Source organism: Lontra canadensis, unplaced genomic scaffold, assembly GCF_010015895.1.
Source record: "Lontra canadensis isolate GAN:19392208 unplaced genomic scaffold, GSC_riverotter_1.0 scaffold160, whole genome shotgun sequence".
Classification (NCBI taxonomy): Eukaryota; Metazoa; Chordata; class Mammalia; order Carnivora; family Mustelidae; genus Lontra; species Lontra canadensis.
Genome location: NW_022631154.1, coordinates 453699 through 469656, shown reverse-complemented (window position 1 = coordinate 469656; position 15958 = coordinate 453699). Strand labels below are relative to the sequence as shown.

The following is a 15958-nucleotide window of genomic DNA, read 5'->3' as shown; positions in this document are numbered from 1 at the left end:
TGTGCCACATGAAAATAACCTATACTTTTATAATACTTTATTTTCCTAAAACAAGTTTGCTCATCTATAATAGGATCCAAGTTCTCTGTATACTGGAGTGATTAATTCCAGTCTTGACTCCACCTCTTAGGTGGGAGTTCTTTGAGAAATAGGGTGAAGTATATAGATGTATTATTTTATTTTATTTTTAAAAAGATTTTATTTATCTATTTGACAGACAGAGATCACAAGTAGGCAGAGAGGCAGGCAGAGAGGAAGGGAAGCAGGCTCCCTGCTGAGCAGAGAGCCTGATGCGGGGCTCGATCCCAGGACTCTGGGATCATGACCTGAGCCAAAGGCAGAGGCTTTAACCCACTGAGCCACCCAGGCACCCCTTATTTTATTTTTTAAAAATATATTTATTTATTTGTTTATTTGGCAGAGATCACAAGTAGGCAGAGAGGCAGGCAGAGAGAAAGGAGAAAGCAGGCTCCCCGCTGAACAGAGACCCCAAAGCGGAGCTCAACCCCAGGACCCTGGGATCATGACCTGAGCTGAAGTTAGAGGCTTAACCCACTGAGCCACCCAGGCGCCCCATATTATTTTATATTTTTAGGACCAAAAGTTCTTTGCTAACTTAATAAAATACCATTTAATGGATAAATTCTTAGAAACATGCAGTCTTTCTGGGGCACCTGGGTAGCTCAGTCAGTTAATTGTCTGACTCTTGATTTTGGCTCAGGTCATGATCTCAGGGTTGTGAGATTAAACCTCATGTCAGGCTCTGAGTTCAGTGGGGAGTCTGCTTGAGATTTTCTCTCTCCCTCACCCCCACCCCCTTCTTTCTAAAATAAATGAATCTTTTTGTTGTTGTTGTTTAAAGAAGGAGACATACAATCTTCCAGAACTGAATCAGGAAGAAATAGAAAATCTGAACAGAGTGATTGCTACTAATGAAATTGAATCGGTAATCAAAAAATTGCCAGCAAACAAAAGTCCAGGGCCAGATGGATTCAGAGGTGAATTCTACCAAACATATAAAGAATAGTTAATAGCTCTTCTCCTCAAACTATCCCCAAAAAAATAGAAAAGGAAGGAAAGCTTCCAAATATATCCTACAAGGCCAGCATTACCTGATACCAAAACTAGACTAAAGACACCGTGAGAAAGAAAACTACAGGCCAGCATTACTGAGCATAACTGCAAACGTCTCCGACGAAATTTTAGCAAACCACATACAACAGTATATTAAAAGAATCATTCACCACATTCAAGTGAGATTATTCCAGGAAAGCAAGGATGGTTCAGTATTCACAAATCAATCAATGTGATATGCCACATTAACAAAATGAATGATAAAAATCATGATTATTTGAATAGATGCAGAAAAGACACTTGACAAAATTCAACATCAGTTGAAGATAAAAACTGTCAACAACGTGGGTGTAGAGATAATACCTCAACATAATAAGGACCATATATGATAAAGCTACAGCTAATCTCATACTCAATGGTGAAAAACTGAGAGCTTTTCCTCAAAGATCTGAGAAAGACAAGGATGCCCACTCTTACTACTTTCATTCAACATAGTATTAGAAGTCCTAGCTATAGCAATCAGACAAGAAAAAGAAACAAGAGGCTTCCATATTGGTATAAAAGTTAAACTGTCACTTTTTGCAGATGACCTGATACTACACATAGGAAATCCTAAAGACACCCCAAAAAATACTAGAAGTAATAAATGAATTAGTAAGATTGCAGGATATAAAATTAATACCCAGAAATTGGTGATATTTCTATACACTAATAATGAGAGAGCAGAAAGAGAAATTAAGAAAATAACACCATTTACAATTACACCAGAAAGAATAAAATACCTAGGAATAAATTTAACCAAGGAGGTAAAATACCTGTACTCTGAAAACCATAAAACACTGATGAAAGAAATTAAAGATGATACAAACAAATGGATACTCCATGCTGATGGATTAGAAAAATTAATATTGTTAAAATGCTTATATTAGCCAAAGCAATCTATAGATTCAACACAATCCATACCAAAATGCCAACAGCGTTTTTCACAAAACCAGAACAAATAATACTAAAATTTGTATGGGACCACAAAAGACCCCAAATAGCCAAAGTAATCCTCATAGAGAAGAACAAAGCTTGGATGTATCACAATCCCACATTTCAAGATAACGCTATGGGGCGCCTGGGTGGCTCAGTGGGTTAAAGCCTCTGCTTTCAGCTCAGGTCATGATCCCAGGGTCTTGGAATTGAGCCCTGCATCAGGCTCTCTGGTCAGCGGACAGCCTGCTTCCTCCCCTCTTTCTCTGCCTGCCTCTCTGCCTACTTGTGAGCTCTATCTGTCAAATAAATAAATAAAATCTTTAAAAAAAAAGATACGCTACAAAGCTGTAGTAATCAAAACACTATGGTACTGACATAAAAATGGACACATCAATAAATGGAAAAGACTGGAGATCCCAAAAATAAACCCATGATTATATGGCCCATTAATCTTCAATGAAGGAAGCAAGAATATCCAGTGGGGAAAGGACAGTCTCTTTAATAGATGGTGCTGGGAAAGCTGGAGAGTTGCATGCAAAGAACGAAGCTGGACCACTGTCTAACACCGTACACAGAAATAAACACAAAATGGATTAAAGACCTAAATGTGAGACCTTAAACCATAAAAATCATAGAGCATAGGCAGTAGTTTCTCTGACATCAGCCATTGACATCAATCATTTTTCTAGATGTCTCCTGAGGCAAGGCGAACAAAAGCAAAAGTAAGCTATTGGACTACATCAAAATAAAAACCTTTTGTACCGTGAAAGAAACTACCAACAAAACCAAAGGTAATCTGTGGAATGGGAGAAGATATTTGTAAATGATGTATCTGTTAAGGGATTAATGTCCAAAATATATAAAGCACTTATATACCTCAACACTAAAAAAAAACTTAAGTTTGATTAAAAAATGGACAGAGAACCTGAAGGACATTTTTCCAAAGAAAACATACAAATGGCCAACAGACACATGAAAAGATGTTCAAGATCACTCAGCATCAGAGAAATGCAAATCAAAACCATAGTGAGATACCACCTCACACCTGTCAGAATGGCTGCATTAAAAAAGAGAAGAAACAACAAGTGTTAGAGAGGAGGTGGAGAAAAACGGACCCTCATGCACTGTTGGTGGGAATGTAAATTGGTGCAGCCATGCGGGAAGACAGTATTGAAGTTCCTCATAAAACCTAAAATAGAACTATCTTATGATCCAGTAATTCCACTACTGGGTATTTAGCCAAAGAAAATGAAAACACTAAGAAGATGTATGCGCTCCTGTGTTTATTGAAGCTTATTTACAATAGCCAAGATATGGAAGCAACCCAGCTGTCCATCAGAAGATGAGTGGATAAGGAAGATGAGAGGCATACGTATGCACAAACACAGAGGAATATTACACAGCCACAAAAAAGAGGTCATACCATTGTGCCAACATAGATAGACCTAGAGGGTATTATGATAAGTGAAATAAGTCAGACTGAGAAAGACAAATGATTCTGTACAATTTCATTCATATGTGGTATCTAAAAAACAAAACAAATAAATTTTTAAAAAGCACAATCAGTCCTATCAATACAGAGAACAAACTGATGGTTGTCAGACTGGTGCAGCTGGATAGGCAAAATGGGTGAAAAGGAGTGGGAGATACAGTCTTCTAGTTATGGAGTGAATAAGTCATGGGAATAAAAGTCACTATGGAGGGAACATAGTGGTACTGTACTAGTGTGGTATGGGGACAGATGGTAGCTATACTTCTGAGCACAGTGTAACAGAGATGTTGAATCTGTTGTACATGTGACACTAATATAACATTGTGTGCCAGCTATACTCAGATTTAAAAAAGTAAAATATCCATTTAAAATGTTTATACAGCTACTTGTACCTTTTATGTGCCCAACATTGTACTAAATCCATTAAGGAAGAGACATTCTCTTTTATTTTTTTTTGTTTTTTATTTTTATATATATTTTTTGAAGATTTTATTTATTTACTTGAGAGGGAGAGAGAGAGAGAGGGAGAGAGAGCACAAGCAGGCAGCAGCAGGGAGAGGGAGAAGCAGACTCTCCACTGAGCTGGGAGCACGATGTAGGGCTCGATTTTAGGACCCCAGGATCATGACCCGAGCCAAAGGCAGACGCCCAACCGTCTGGGCCACCCAGGTGCCCCAGACGTTCTCTTTTAAAATTTAGGTAGAAGATGCTTTCTTTTTTTTTTTTTCTTTTTTTAAAATTTTTTATTTTTTATAAACATATATTTTTATCCCCAGTGGTACAGGTCTGTGAATCGCCAGGTTTACACACTTCACAGCACTCACCATAGCACATATCCTCCCCAGTGTCCATAACCCCACCCCCCTCTCCTAACCCCCCTCCCCCCAGCAACCCTCAGTTTGTTTTGTGAGATTAAGAGTCACTTATGGTTTGTCTCCCTCCCAATCCCATCTTATTTCATTTATTTAGAAGATGCTTTCTTCTTGGAATAATTTTATATAACTAGAAAGCATAAGAAGAATTATTACACTCAAATGTGAAACATTGGACATATTCAAACAGCATTAGGAGATGAACTAGTGTACAAATGAATAGTACAGATGATGTGGAAATGGTTGTGGTCTGGAATATTTTGATATTAGTGGGTGAGGTGACACACAAGTCAGGCCTGAACAATAGGTGGGTCTGACTGAATACAGAGCTTGAGAAGCATCCAAGTGAGAGGCATCGTGTACATGTCTCCTGATTTGGGAGTTAAGTCTAATGTCATTTTCAGCAATCAACTAGTTTTCACGTTAGAAAATTGTTGAGTTCCGTGACCAATCAAGGGTTTCTTCGAATGTCATCAGGCTGTAAACCCTGTAGAGGTGGCTTTGGTGACATGGCAATCTGTGAAGGAAATGGTGTTTGAAGGGGGCCCTCGTCCATGGATCTTGGAGCCCTCCCGATTCTTTTTGGAGTTGAGCATGGAGAAAACAGAGAAAATTGAATTAACAGAAGTCTGGCTGCCAGCTAAGAGAAAACAGAACCAGTACATCTACCGGGTCTTGTGCCTGGATTTGGGGGAACAAGTAAGTAGGAAAAAAATCTTTTTCTAACATTGCTTTTAGCAGTAATACCCCGAGTCTTTTTTGCTTCTAGCCATTCCTTTTCAGATTCTAATGGATTTCATTTAGAGACTAGATAGGGAAATTCTTTTTTTTTCTTCCAAATTTTTATTTAAATTCTAGTTAGTTAAAACAGGAAAATTCTGATTATTGATTAGATCTGTGCAGATAAGAGAGTGTGTTGCCCTTTATCAGTCGAATTAGTTTTATTATTTTAGAAGCAGTGATGGATCCACACACAGCTGTGTCTGCTGTCAAACCAGTAACAAAGGTTTGCAGTTTCACTAGGGTTGATAATTCAGTGTATGACTCTGTAATCAGCCGACAAAAAATCGATGTATAATTTTAACTTAAAAAGAACCGAGCTTCTTTCTAACATCTCTTGTGAACTTTGCTGTGAATGTGGCTGGATGTCGGCAGTGTCAGAGTCGTGTCCCCCCCCCGCCACCCACCCCCCACCCCCAGTCAAAGCCCTCTTGCCTTTTGTCTCCACCTTCTGTTCATTTGGTGCTTCCACCAGAGAAAGGTTGAAACACAAAATAGTTTTTCCACTTTTTACCAACTGATAACAAAAGATTTGGTGGAGAAAAAGGCTGAAGTAATTGGCCAGAACTAAAATTTTTAAAAGATTTTATTTATTTATATGACAGAGAAACAGCGAGAGAGGGAACACAGGCAGGGGGAGTGGGAGAGGGAGAGGGAGAAGCAGGCTTCCCGCCGAGCAGGGAGCCCGACGCTGGCCAATCCCAGGACCCTGGAATCATGACCTGAACCAAAGGCAGATGATTTACAATTAACCCAGCCAGGCGCCCCTCAGAATTAGATTTTTTAATATTCTCTTCGTTTATAAATTTCCATGATACCCTTGTTTCTCTTAGCCACATGATTCAGAACTATGATGATTATAGTGTCCACAGGCATCCGGTACTGGAGGTTGAATAATTCTGACACGTGTAGATTGGAAGAACTGCCATCAAGCATCTACCCACAGTTGCCTCTTGCTCTGCTGTTTCTTTAAAGGCTCTGACATTCCGAATTGGAAATCACCCAGGTGTCCTGAACCCCAGTCCAGCTGTGGAGGCCGTGCAGGTGCGCTTCATGTGTGCCCACCCTGCCAGCATGTCCGTGACCCCAGTCTACAAAGTGCCAGCTGGCGCCCAGCCGTGCCCTCTGCCACAGCACAACAAGCAACTGGTAAGCACTGCGTTTCTGTCTCACTTGATACTTTTGCCTTCCACACCTTAGAGAAAGTAAAGCTTTTGTCTTATTAAAGTGAAGGAAATATGTGTTATTCTTTCTCTGACAGTGTCTGTAAAGAGATGATTAAACTAGTTAGAATTGGCTACACTTAGTGACACTTAGTTTGCTTACTGTACATAGGGACATAGCTTGTAATTGTGGCACTAAACAATGAAGATGTCTCTACTTCCAGATAGTTTGGGTCGTATCTTTCCCTACCAGATCTTTTATTGCCATTATTGGTAATTAATAGAATTTATCTCTACTCTAAACCCACCATGAAGAGTTATGATAAGCAATAATGTAACTAGTAGGGATTGAGGAATAAATGAGTTTTCTAACCTAGAAACTAGAACAACAGACTGTACTAAATGAGATCGACTTTAATTACAAGCATAGGAGAATCGAAGTCCTTTCTTGGCCTATGCAGAGCAGAATGATCAATTGTTGCTGTTTTACAGATGGGAGAGTCTTGAGACTCCTAGAGGTTGAGTAATTTCTCCAAAGGCATAAAACTAGAAAATAGCATCTCCTGTTCAACTCCAAAGCACATGTTATTGACTTTTATACTATTCTTTTTACTATAAAAGAAGAAGAATATGAGATGCTACAGGTTAGGAACTCATTTTTTTTTTCAGAACTAAATTCCACAGGAAATATTATTTGAAGTTTATAAGTGATGTACTTTTTTTAATTTTTTTACTTTTTTTTAAAGATTTTATTTATTTATTTGATAGAGAGAGAGATCACAAGTAGGCCGAGAGGCAGAGAGAGAGAGGAAGGGAAGCAGGCTCCCTGCGGAGCAGAGAGTCCAATGCGGGGCTCAATTCTGGGACCCTGAGATCATGACCTGAGCCAAAGGCAGAGGCTTTAACCCACTGAGCCACCCAGGTGCCCCGATGTACTCTTTTTAAAAAGATGTGTTTAGTTCAGAGAGAGAGAGAGAGCATGGGGAGGGGAGAGGCAGAGGAGGAGGGAGAGAGAAACTCAAGTGGACTCAGAGCTGTGCATGGACCCCAGCACCATCCCACAACCTGAGATCAGACCTGCGCCAAAACCAAGAGTCTGACACTCAAAGGACTACAGCATCCAGGTGCCCCTATAAATAATTAAAAAGCACTTAGAGGGTGCCTAGGTGGCTCAGTCATGAAGCATCTGCACCTTCTGCTCAGGTCATGATCCCAGGGTCTTGGGATCGAGCCCCGCATCAGGCTCCCTGCTCAGCAGGAAACCTCCTTCTCCCTCTCCCATTCCCCTGCTTGTGTTTTCTCTCTCTGTCTCTCCCTCTGTCAAATAAATAAATAAAATCTTAAAAAAAAAAAGAAAATTTGCAAGAAATTTTTTTTCTTGGAGCCATTTAGGAGTAATTTACAGACATACTTACCCATACTTTAGAATTTATTTCTTTTTTTTAAATAATTAAGTACAATTTATATACTGTAAAATTCACCCTTTTAAAAGTGTACAAGTAAGGGGCGCCTAGGTGGCTCAGTCAGTTAAGCATCTGCCTTCAGCTCAGTTCATGATCCCAGGGTCCTGGGATCAAGCCCGGCATCTGGCTCCCTGCTGGGACCCTGCTTCTCTCTTTCCCTCTGCACACACTCTTACTGTCTCACAAATAAATAAATAAAATCTTTAAAAAGAAATAGCATACAAATAAGAGTTTTCCAGCCAACTCCAACTGGTCTAACTGCAGAATATTTTCTTTTTTTTTTTTTCTTTTTTTTTTTTTAAAGATTTTGTTTATTTGACAGAGAGAGATCACAAGTAGGCAGAGAGGCAGGCAGAGAGAGAGAGAGGGAAGAAGGCTCTCCACTGAGCAGAGAACCCGACGCGGGGCTCGATCCGAGGACCCTGAGATCATGACCTGAGCCGAAGGCAGAGGCTTTAACCCGCTGAGCCACCCAGGCGCCCCTGCAGAATATTTTCATTTCCCCAAAAAGAAATGCACACCCAGTAGCAGTCAATCCCCATCCCCCACCCCAGTCCCTGGAAACCACTATCTGTCTCTATGGATTTGCCTATTCCGTACATTTCATATAAATGGAATCCTATAATATGTGGACACACTCTTTTTTGGTCAATTTTTTTAAATTTATTTTTAAAATAATGTTTTCTTTTTTTTTTTTTTTTAAGATTTTTTTTTTATTTATTTGATAGATCACAAGTAGGCAGAGAGGCAGGCAGAGAGAGACAGGAGGAGGCAGGCTCCCCGCTGAGCAGAGAACCCAATGTGGGACTCGACCCCAGGACCCTGAGATCATGACCTGAGCCGAAGGCAGAGGCTTTAACCACTGAGCCACCCAGGCGCCCCTCTTTCTTTTTTTTTTTTTTAAAGGTTTTATTTATTTACTTGACAGAGATCACAAGTAGGCAGAGAGGCAGGCAGAGAGAGAGGAGGAAGCAGACTCCCCACCAAGCAGGGAGATTGAAGTGGAGCCCTATCCCAGGACCCTGAGATCATGACTTGAGCTGAAGACAGACACTTAACCAACTGAGCCATCCAGGGGCCCCTCTTTTGTCAATTTGTAATAGAGTTATTCAAGTTGTACATGTTTTTCATATATCCTAAGTACAGGTCTTTTTTCAGAGATCTGATTTGCAGAAAAGTTCTCCCATATTGTGGTTCTTCACTTTCTGGATGGCGTCTTTTGAAGCACAAAAGTTTTTGGTTAGTGACGTCCCGTTTATCAGTTTTGTTGTTGGTGGTGGTTGTACCTTTTATTTTTTTATAAGATTTTATTTATTTATTTGACAGAGAGAGATCACAAGTAGGCAGAGAGGCAGGCAGAGAGAGAGAGAGGAGGAAGCAGGCTCTCCGCCCAGCAGAGAGCCCGATGCGGGACTCAATCCCAGGACCCCGAGATCATGACCTGAGCCGAAGGCAGAGGCTTTAACCCACTGAGTCACCCAGGCACCCCCACGGTGCCCCGGTGGTGGTTGTACTTTTGATGTCATATCTAAGAAATGATTGCCTAATCCAAGGGCACAGATATTTATTTATTTATTTTTAAGATTTTTATTTCTTTATTTGACAGAGATCACAAGTAGGCAGAGAGGCAGGCAGAGAGAGACAGGAGGAAGCAGGCTCCCCGCTGAGCAAAGAGCCCGATGCAGGGCTTGATCCCAGGACCCTGAGATCATGACCTGAGCGAAGGCAGAGGCTCAACCCACTGAGCCACCCAGGTGCCCCCACAGATATTTATACCTGTGACTTCTCTTTATAGGTTTTAGGCCTTACATTTAGGCCTAGTCCATTTTGAGTTAATTTGTTTGTGGTGTGAGGTTGGAGTGTACCTTCATTCTTTTGCATGGAGATAATCCACTTAATCCAGCATCATTTGTTAAAAAGGTTATTCTTACTCTGTAAATTGTCTTGGGCTCTTGTTAAAAAAGAATCTGTTAACCTTGGGACGCCTTTAAAATCTTTGTAGTACGTTTTGAAATTGGGAAGTGTGTGTTCTTCAATTATGTTCTTTATTTTCAAGATTGTTTTGGCTCTTCTTTTTTTTTTTTTTTTTTTTTTTTTTTTTTAAGATTTATTTGAGGCACCTGGGTGGCTCAGTCAGTTAAGTGTCTGCCTTCAGCTCTAGTCATGATACCAGGGTCCTAGGATTGACCCGGCATGGGCCTCCCTGCTCAGCGGAGAGCCTGCTTCTCCCTCTCCCTCTGCCATTCCCCTGCTTGTGGCTCTCTGGCTCTCTCTATCTCTATGTCAAATAAATAAATAAAATCTTTAAAAAAAAAACCTCTTAAAAAGATTTATTTATTTATTTTAGAGAGAGTGAGCATGAGTAGGAGGAGGGGCTAAGGGAGAGGGAAACAAGCAGACTACTTGCCAATCAGGAAGCTCAATACGGGGCTCTATCCCAGGATCCCAAGATCATGACTTGTGCTGAAAACAAGAGTTGGTCACTCCACCAACTGAGCCACTCAGGTGCCCTGTTTTGGCTATTTTGAGTCGCTTGCATTTCTATATGAATTTTAGGATCATCTTGTCAATTTCTGAAAAAAACAAAACAAAACAGGGATTTTGATAAAGATTAGATTGAATCTCTAGATCAATTTGGGGAGTATTACCATCTTAATAATATTGCCCTCTGATTTATAAAGATGGGATATCTTTCCATTTATTTAGGGCTTCTTTAATTTTTTTCAACAGTGTTTTATAGTTTAGAATATACAAGCACTCCTTTTGTTAGATTTATTCCTAAATATTGTCTACAGCAAATTTCCTTGGAGGAAGACTTCTGGTCTATAACCATTAAATTTGATATTGGCTATGGGTTTTTCCGAAGATGCCATTTATAGGTTGAGGAAGTTTCCTTTTATTTTTATGTTTTTTTTTAAGATTTTATTTATTCATTTGAGTGAGAGAGCGTAGCAGGGGGAGAGGCAGAGGGAATGGGAGAAGCAGATTCCTTGCTGAGCTGGGAGCCCAAGGTTTGGCTCAATCCCAGGACCTGAAGATCATGACCTGAGCTGAAAGCAGACGCCCAACCATCTGACCAAACTAGGCGCCCTGGGGAAGTTTCCTTTTTAGTATTTTGAATGTTTTTATTATGAAATAGTAGTACATTTTTGTTAAATATTCTTTCTGCATCTGCTGAGATGATCATACATTTTTCCCTTTATTCTATCAATATGATGTGTTACACTGATGATTGATTTTTCATATGTTGAACCAACCTTGCATTCCTGAAATAAAACCCCCTTGGTCATGACGTATGAACCTTTTTATATATTCCTGGATTCTGTTTGCTAGCATTTTGTTAGTGTTTTTACATCTATATTCGAACTACAAGATTTTGTGGTTTTACTTTTTTGTAGTATCTTTGGTTTGGTATTAGAATAATACTAGCCTTTGAGAATGAGTTGGGAAGTACTGACTCCTCTTGTAGTTTTTGGAAGAGCTTGATCAGTATTCTTTAAATATTTGGTAGAATTTACCCATGAAACCATCAGGGCCTAGGATTTCTTTGAATGTTTGTGTGTTTCTTCAATTACTGATTCAGTCTCTTTTCTTGTTATAGATATAGTCAGATTTTTTATTTTTTCTTGAGTCATTTCTGGTTCTTTGTATATACAGTTTTCCCATTTCGTTTAGGTTATCTAATTTGTAGGCTTAAACAATTTTTCACAGTAACCCTATGTAACCTTTTTTATTTCTTTAAGGATAGTACTAATGTCCCTCCTTTCATTTCTGATTTTAGTAAACTGAGTCCTCTCTTTCTTAATCATTTCAGCTAAAGGCTGGTCAGTATTGTTGATCTTTTCAAAGGATCAATTTTTAGTTTGGTTAATTTTTTTCTTTTGTTTTTCTATATTATTTATTTTGCTGTAGTCATTATTGTTTACTTCCTTCTGCTTGGTTTGAATTTAGCTTCTCTTTTTTCTAGTTTCTCAAAATAGAAGTTTACGTTATTGATTTGAGATTCTTCTTCTTTTTTTTTTTTTTTAAAGATTTTTACTTAATTATTTGACAGACAGAGATCACAAGTAGGTAGAGAGACAGGCAGAGAGAGAGGGGGAGGAAGCAGGCTCCCTGCTGAGCAGAGAGCCCAATGCGGGGCTCGATCCCAGGATACTGGGATCATGACCTGAGCCGAGGGCAGAGGCTTAACCCACTGAGCCACCCAGGCGCCCCTTCTTTTTTTTTTTTTTTAAGATTTTATTTATTTATTTGACAGAGATCACAAGTAGGCAGAGAGGCAGGCAGAGAGAGAGGGGGAAGCAGGCTCCCCTCTGAGTAGGGAGCCCAATGTGGAGCTCGATCCCAGGACCCTGGGACCATGACCTGAGCCGAAGGCAGAAGCTTTAACCCACTGAACCACCCAGGTGCCCTGAGATTCTTCCTTTTTAATATTGATATTTGCAGTTATGTTTTCCACTAAGCATTGCTTTTACTGAATCCCATAAGTTCTGATATGTTGAGTTTTATTTTCGTTTGTCTCAACATGTTTTCTAATTCACCTTTGATTTCTTCTTTGACCCATTGCTTATTTAGGAGTGTGTTGTTTATTTTCCACACATCTGTGAATATCTCAAATTTCCTTCTGTGTTGATTTCTAATTCCATTGTGATTAGAAAACATACTTTATGATTGAAATCCTTTTGAATTTATATATAAATATTATATGGACCTTATATAAATACATTTGTTTATAAAATGTATTCAGGCTTGTTTTGTGGCTATACATAGGGCCAATATTGGAGGATATTTCATGTGCACTTGAGAAGAGTATATTCTGTTGTTGGGTGTGGTGTTCTATAGATGTCTGGTAGGTCTGTTTGGTATTCAAGTCTCCTGTTTCCTTGTTGATCTTCTCTCTGGTTCTCTCCATTATTGAGAGTGGAACTGGAGTCTCTGACTGTTATTGTTGGGTTGTCTCTTTCTCCCTTAAATTCTGTCAGTTTTGCTTCACATATTTTGGGGCTCTGTTATTAGGTACATACGCATTTATAACTATTAAATCTTTTTGGTGTATTGACCTTTTGCAACACCACAATGCAGTTCTGACACTACCTGGAGTTGGCTCCAGCTCTGCACTTTTAAGCGTACAGTTCCCAGCAGAACCGCCCTCACTTCAGATGCCAGCTGCAGGTTCCGGGATCCACAGGCCACCCACATTTCTAACCAACTTGCTATAAATTTGAGGATTCCTACAATCACTTCCGGTTCAATAATGTGTTAGAATGACTCGCAGGTACAGTTTTATTATAAAAGATACGGATCGGGACCAGTGAGATGAAGAGACATAACGAGAGGTCTCGGGGGACCCAAATCTGGAGCCTCTGCCCATGGAATCAGGTTTGTGTGCAACACATCACGTGTAATACACTGACATGTTCACCAGCCAGGAAGCTCCACTGGGCTTTGGTGTCTAGGATTTGTATGGGGCTTTATTACATAAATATGCTTGAGTCATTGACCACGTGGTTGAACATACTCCAGCTCCCCTTTCCTCCGTGAAAGTTGGGTTGATATCCCCTGGCTCAGCCCCATCCCTCTCGTCACACAGTCGCTTTTTATAGCCTGACCAGTGCCCATCCTGAATCATTTCGGTATAAACTCAGGTGCAATCTATGAAGCCCACCATGAATAATGGGTATGTTCCTATTTCTCAGGAAATTCCAAGTTTTAGGGGTTAATTCTCAGACACTGAGGACAAAGGCCAGGCAATTTCTTTATTATACAACATCCTTTTATCACTCTTTGTCTCTAGTGACAATTTTTGTCTTAAAGTCTATTTTTTTCTCATCCTAGTATAACCACTCTAGCTCTCTTTTGGTTACTGTTTGTATGGTATATCTTTTTTTTTTTTTTTCCATCTTTGTATTTTTACTCTTTGGTCTTTGAATCCAAAGTGTTTGTCTTGTCACAGCATAAAGTTGGATCATAGATTTACTTTTAACGTAATTACTGAATTAGGCTGGATTTACCCCTCTCATTTTGCTATTTATCATATGCCCTTTTTGTTCCTCTTTTTCTTCACTTCCTTTTGTGTTAAATAAATACTTCTGGTGTAACATTTTACTTCTCTTGTCCTTTCTTTTGCTATTTTACTTTGAGTTATTTTATTAGTTATTACTCTAGGGAATACAATTAATGTCTTAACATTTGACAGTCTAGTTCGGAATAATACCAACTTAATTTCAGTAGTGTACAAAAGCTTTGTTCCTATTAAACTCCATTTCTTCCCCTTTCTTTGTGCTGTTAGTGTCATAATCTTTATACATGCATGCTCCTCAAACAGATTTATAATAGTGCCTTATCCATTTGTCTTTAAAATCAGAGAGGAAAAAAAAGAATTACAAACAAAAGTACATGTATGCTGTCTTGGATATTTACCTATGTAGTTATCTTTACCAGGCTCTTTATTCATTCCTTCATGAGGATTCAGGTTACTGTCTAATGACCTTTTATTTCAGCCTGAATGACCCCCTTTTCTTTCTTGTAGCCCAGGTTTACTAGCAACAAATCCTCTCTGGTTTTGTTATATCTAGGATTGTCTTAATTTCTCCTATATTTTAAAAAAGATTTTATTAATTTATTTGAGAGAGAGCAAGAGAACACAGAAGGAGGAGAAGCAGACTCCCCACTGAGCAGAGAGCTCAATCTGGGGCTAGATCCCAGGAGCCTGGGATCATGACCTGAGCTGAAGGCAGACACTTAACTGACTGAGCCCCCCAGGTTCCCGCTCCTTCATTTTTGAAGGATTATTATGCTCAATATAGGATTCTTCATTGGCAGTCTTTTTTTTTTCCATCACATCTTCCATGGTTTCTGATAAAAAAGTAGGTGTTGGGGCGCCTGGGTGGCTCAGTGGGTTAAGCCGCTGCCTTCGGCTCAGGTCATGATCTCAGGGTCCTGGGATCGAGTCCCACATCGGGCTCTCTGCTCAGGGGGGAGCCTGCTGCCTCCTCTCTCTCTGCCTGCCTCTCTGCCTACTTGTGATCGCTCTCTGTCAAATAAATAAATAAAATCTTGAAAAAAAAAAAAAGTAGGTGTTAATCTTATGTCCTTCCCTTTCCGCTTTTATGACTCTCTTTCTCTTTGACTTTGATTATGACATGTTTAGATGCAAATCTCTTTGAATTTATCCTGCCTGGAGTTCTTTGTGTTTCTTGGAGGTTAAATGTTGTTCGTCAGTTTGGGAAGTTTCAAGCCATTATTTTTTCAACTATCCTTTCTTCCTCTTTTTTTTCCCTTTCTTTTCTTTGTAGGGCTCTCATTTTGCATATATTGATATACTCAATGGTGTCCTGTGGGTCTCTGATGCTATTCATTTTTCTTTATCCTTTTTTCTTGCTGTTCGTTGGACTGGATAATCTCAGCTGACCTATTTTAAAATTCTCTTATTCTTTCTTCTGCCTATTCAGATCTGCTATTTAGTTCCTCTAGTGAATTTTTCATTGCAATTATACTCTACAATTTCAAAATTTACTTTGGTTCTTTATTGATATCCTCTATATGCTAAGACATTATTTTCATACTTTACTTATTTAAACATAAATTTCATTAGTTCTCTGAACAAAATAGTTGATTTAAAAAGTCTTTGTTTATGGGGCACCTGGGTGGCTCGTCTGCCTTTGGCTCAGGTCATGATCCCAGGGGCCTGGGATTGAGTCCGTGTTGGGCTCCCTGCTCAGGGAGAAGCCCGCTTCTCCCTCTCCCACTCCCCCTGCTTGTATTCCCTCTCTTGCTGTTTCTCTCTGTCAAATAAATAAATAAAATCTTAAAAAAAAAAAAAGTCTTTGTCTACTAAGTCCCATGTCTGAGCATCTGCAGCGACCGTGTCACCCCCCCCTTTTTTTTAAGGTTTTATTTATTGAGAGAGAGAAAGAACAGAGGGAGAGGGAAAAGCAGCCACCTGCTGAGTAGGAAGCCTGATGTGGGGCTCAGTCCCAGGATCCTGAGATCACAACCTGAGCCAAAGGCAGAGGCCTAACCGACTGAGCCACCCAGGTGCCCGAACCCCAGGACAGTTTCTATTAACTGTTTTTTTTTCCTGTGTATGGGCTATTGTTTCTTTTTCTTTTTTTAAAGATTTTTATTTATTTATTT

At 39.6% G+C, this 15958-nt stretch overlaps 1 protein-coding gene across 1 annotated transcript in view; it reads left to right on the top strand.

The window, feature by feature from the left end:
• The window catches only part of NUP210L (nucleoporin 210 like), an 88161-nt gene that overhangs the window by 34699 nt on the left and 37504 nt on the right, over nt 1–15958 (top strand). Inside the window, exons 15-16 of the mRNA XM_032845242.1 lie at nt 4894–5115; nt 6172–6345. Of these exons, the coding sequence (XP_032701133.1) occupies nt 4894–5115; nt 6172–6345 (396 nt within the window). The remainder of the gene's footprint in view (nt 1–4893; nt 5116–6171; nt 6346–15958) is intronic.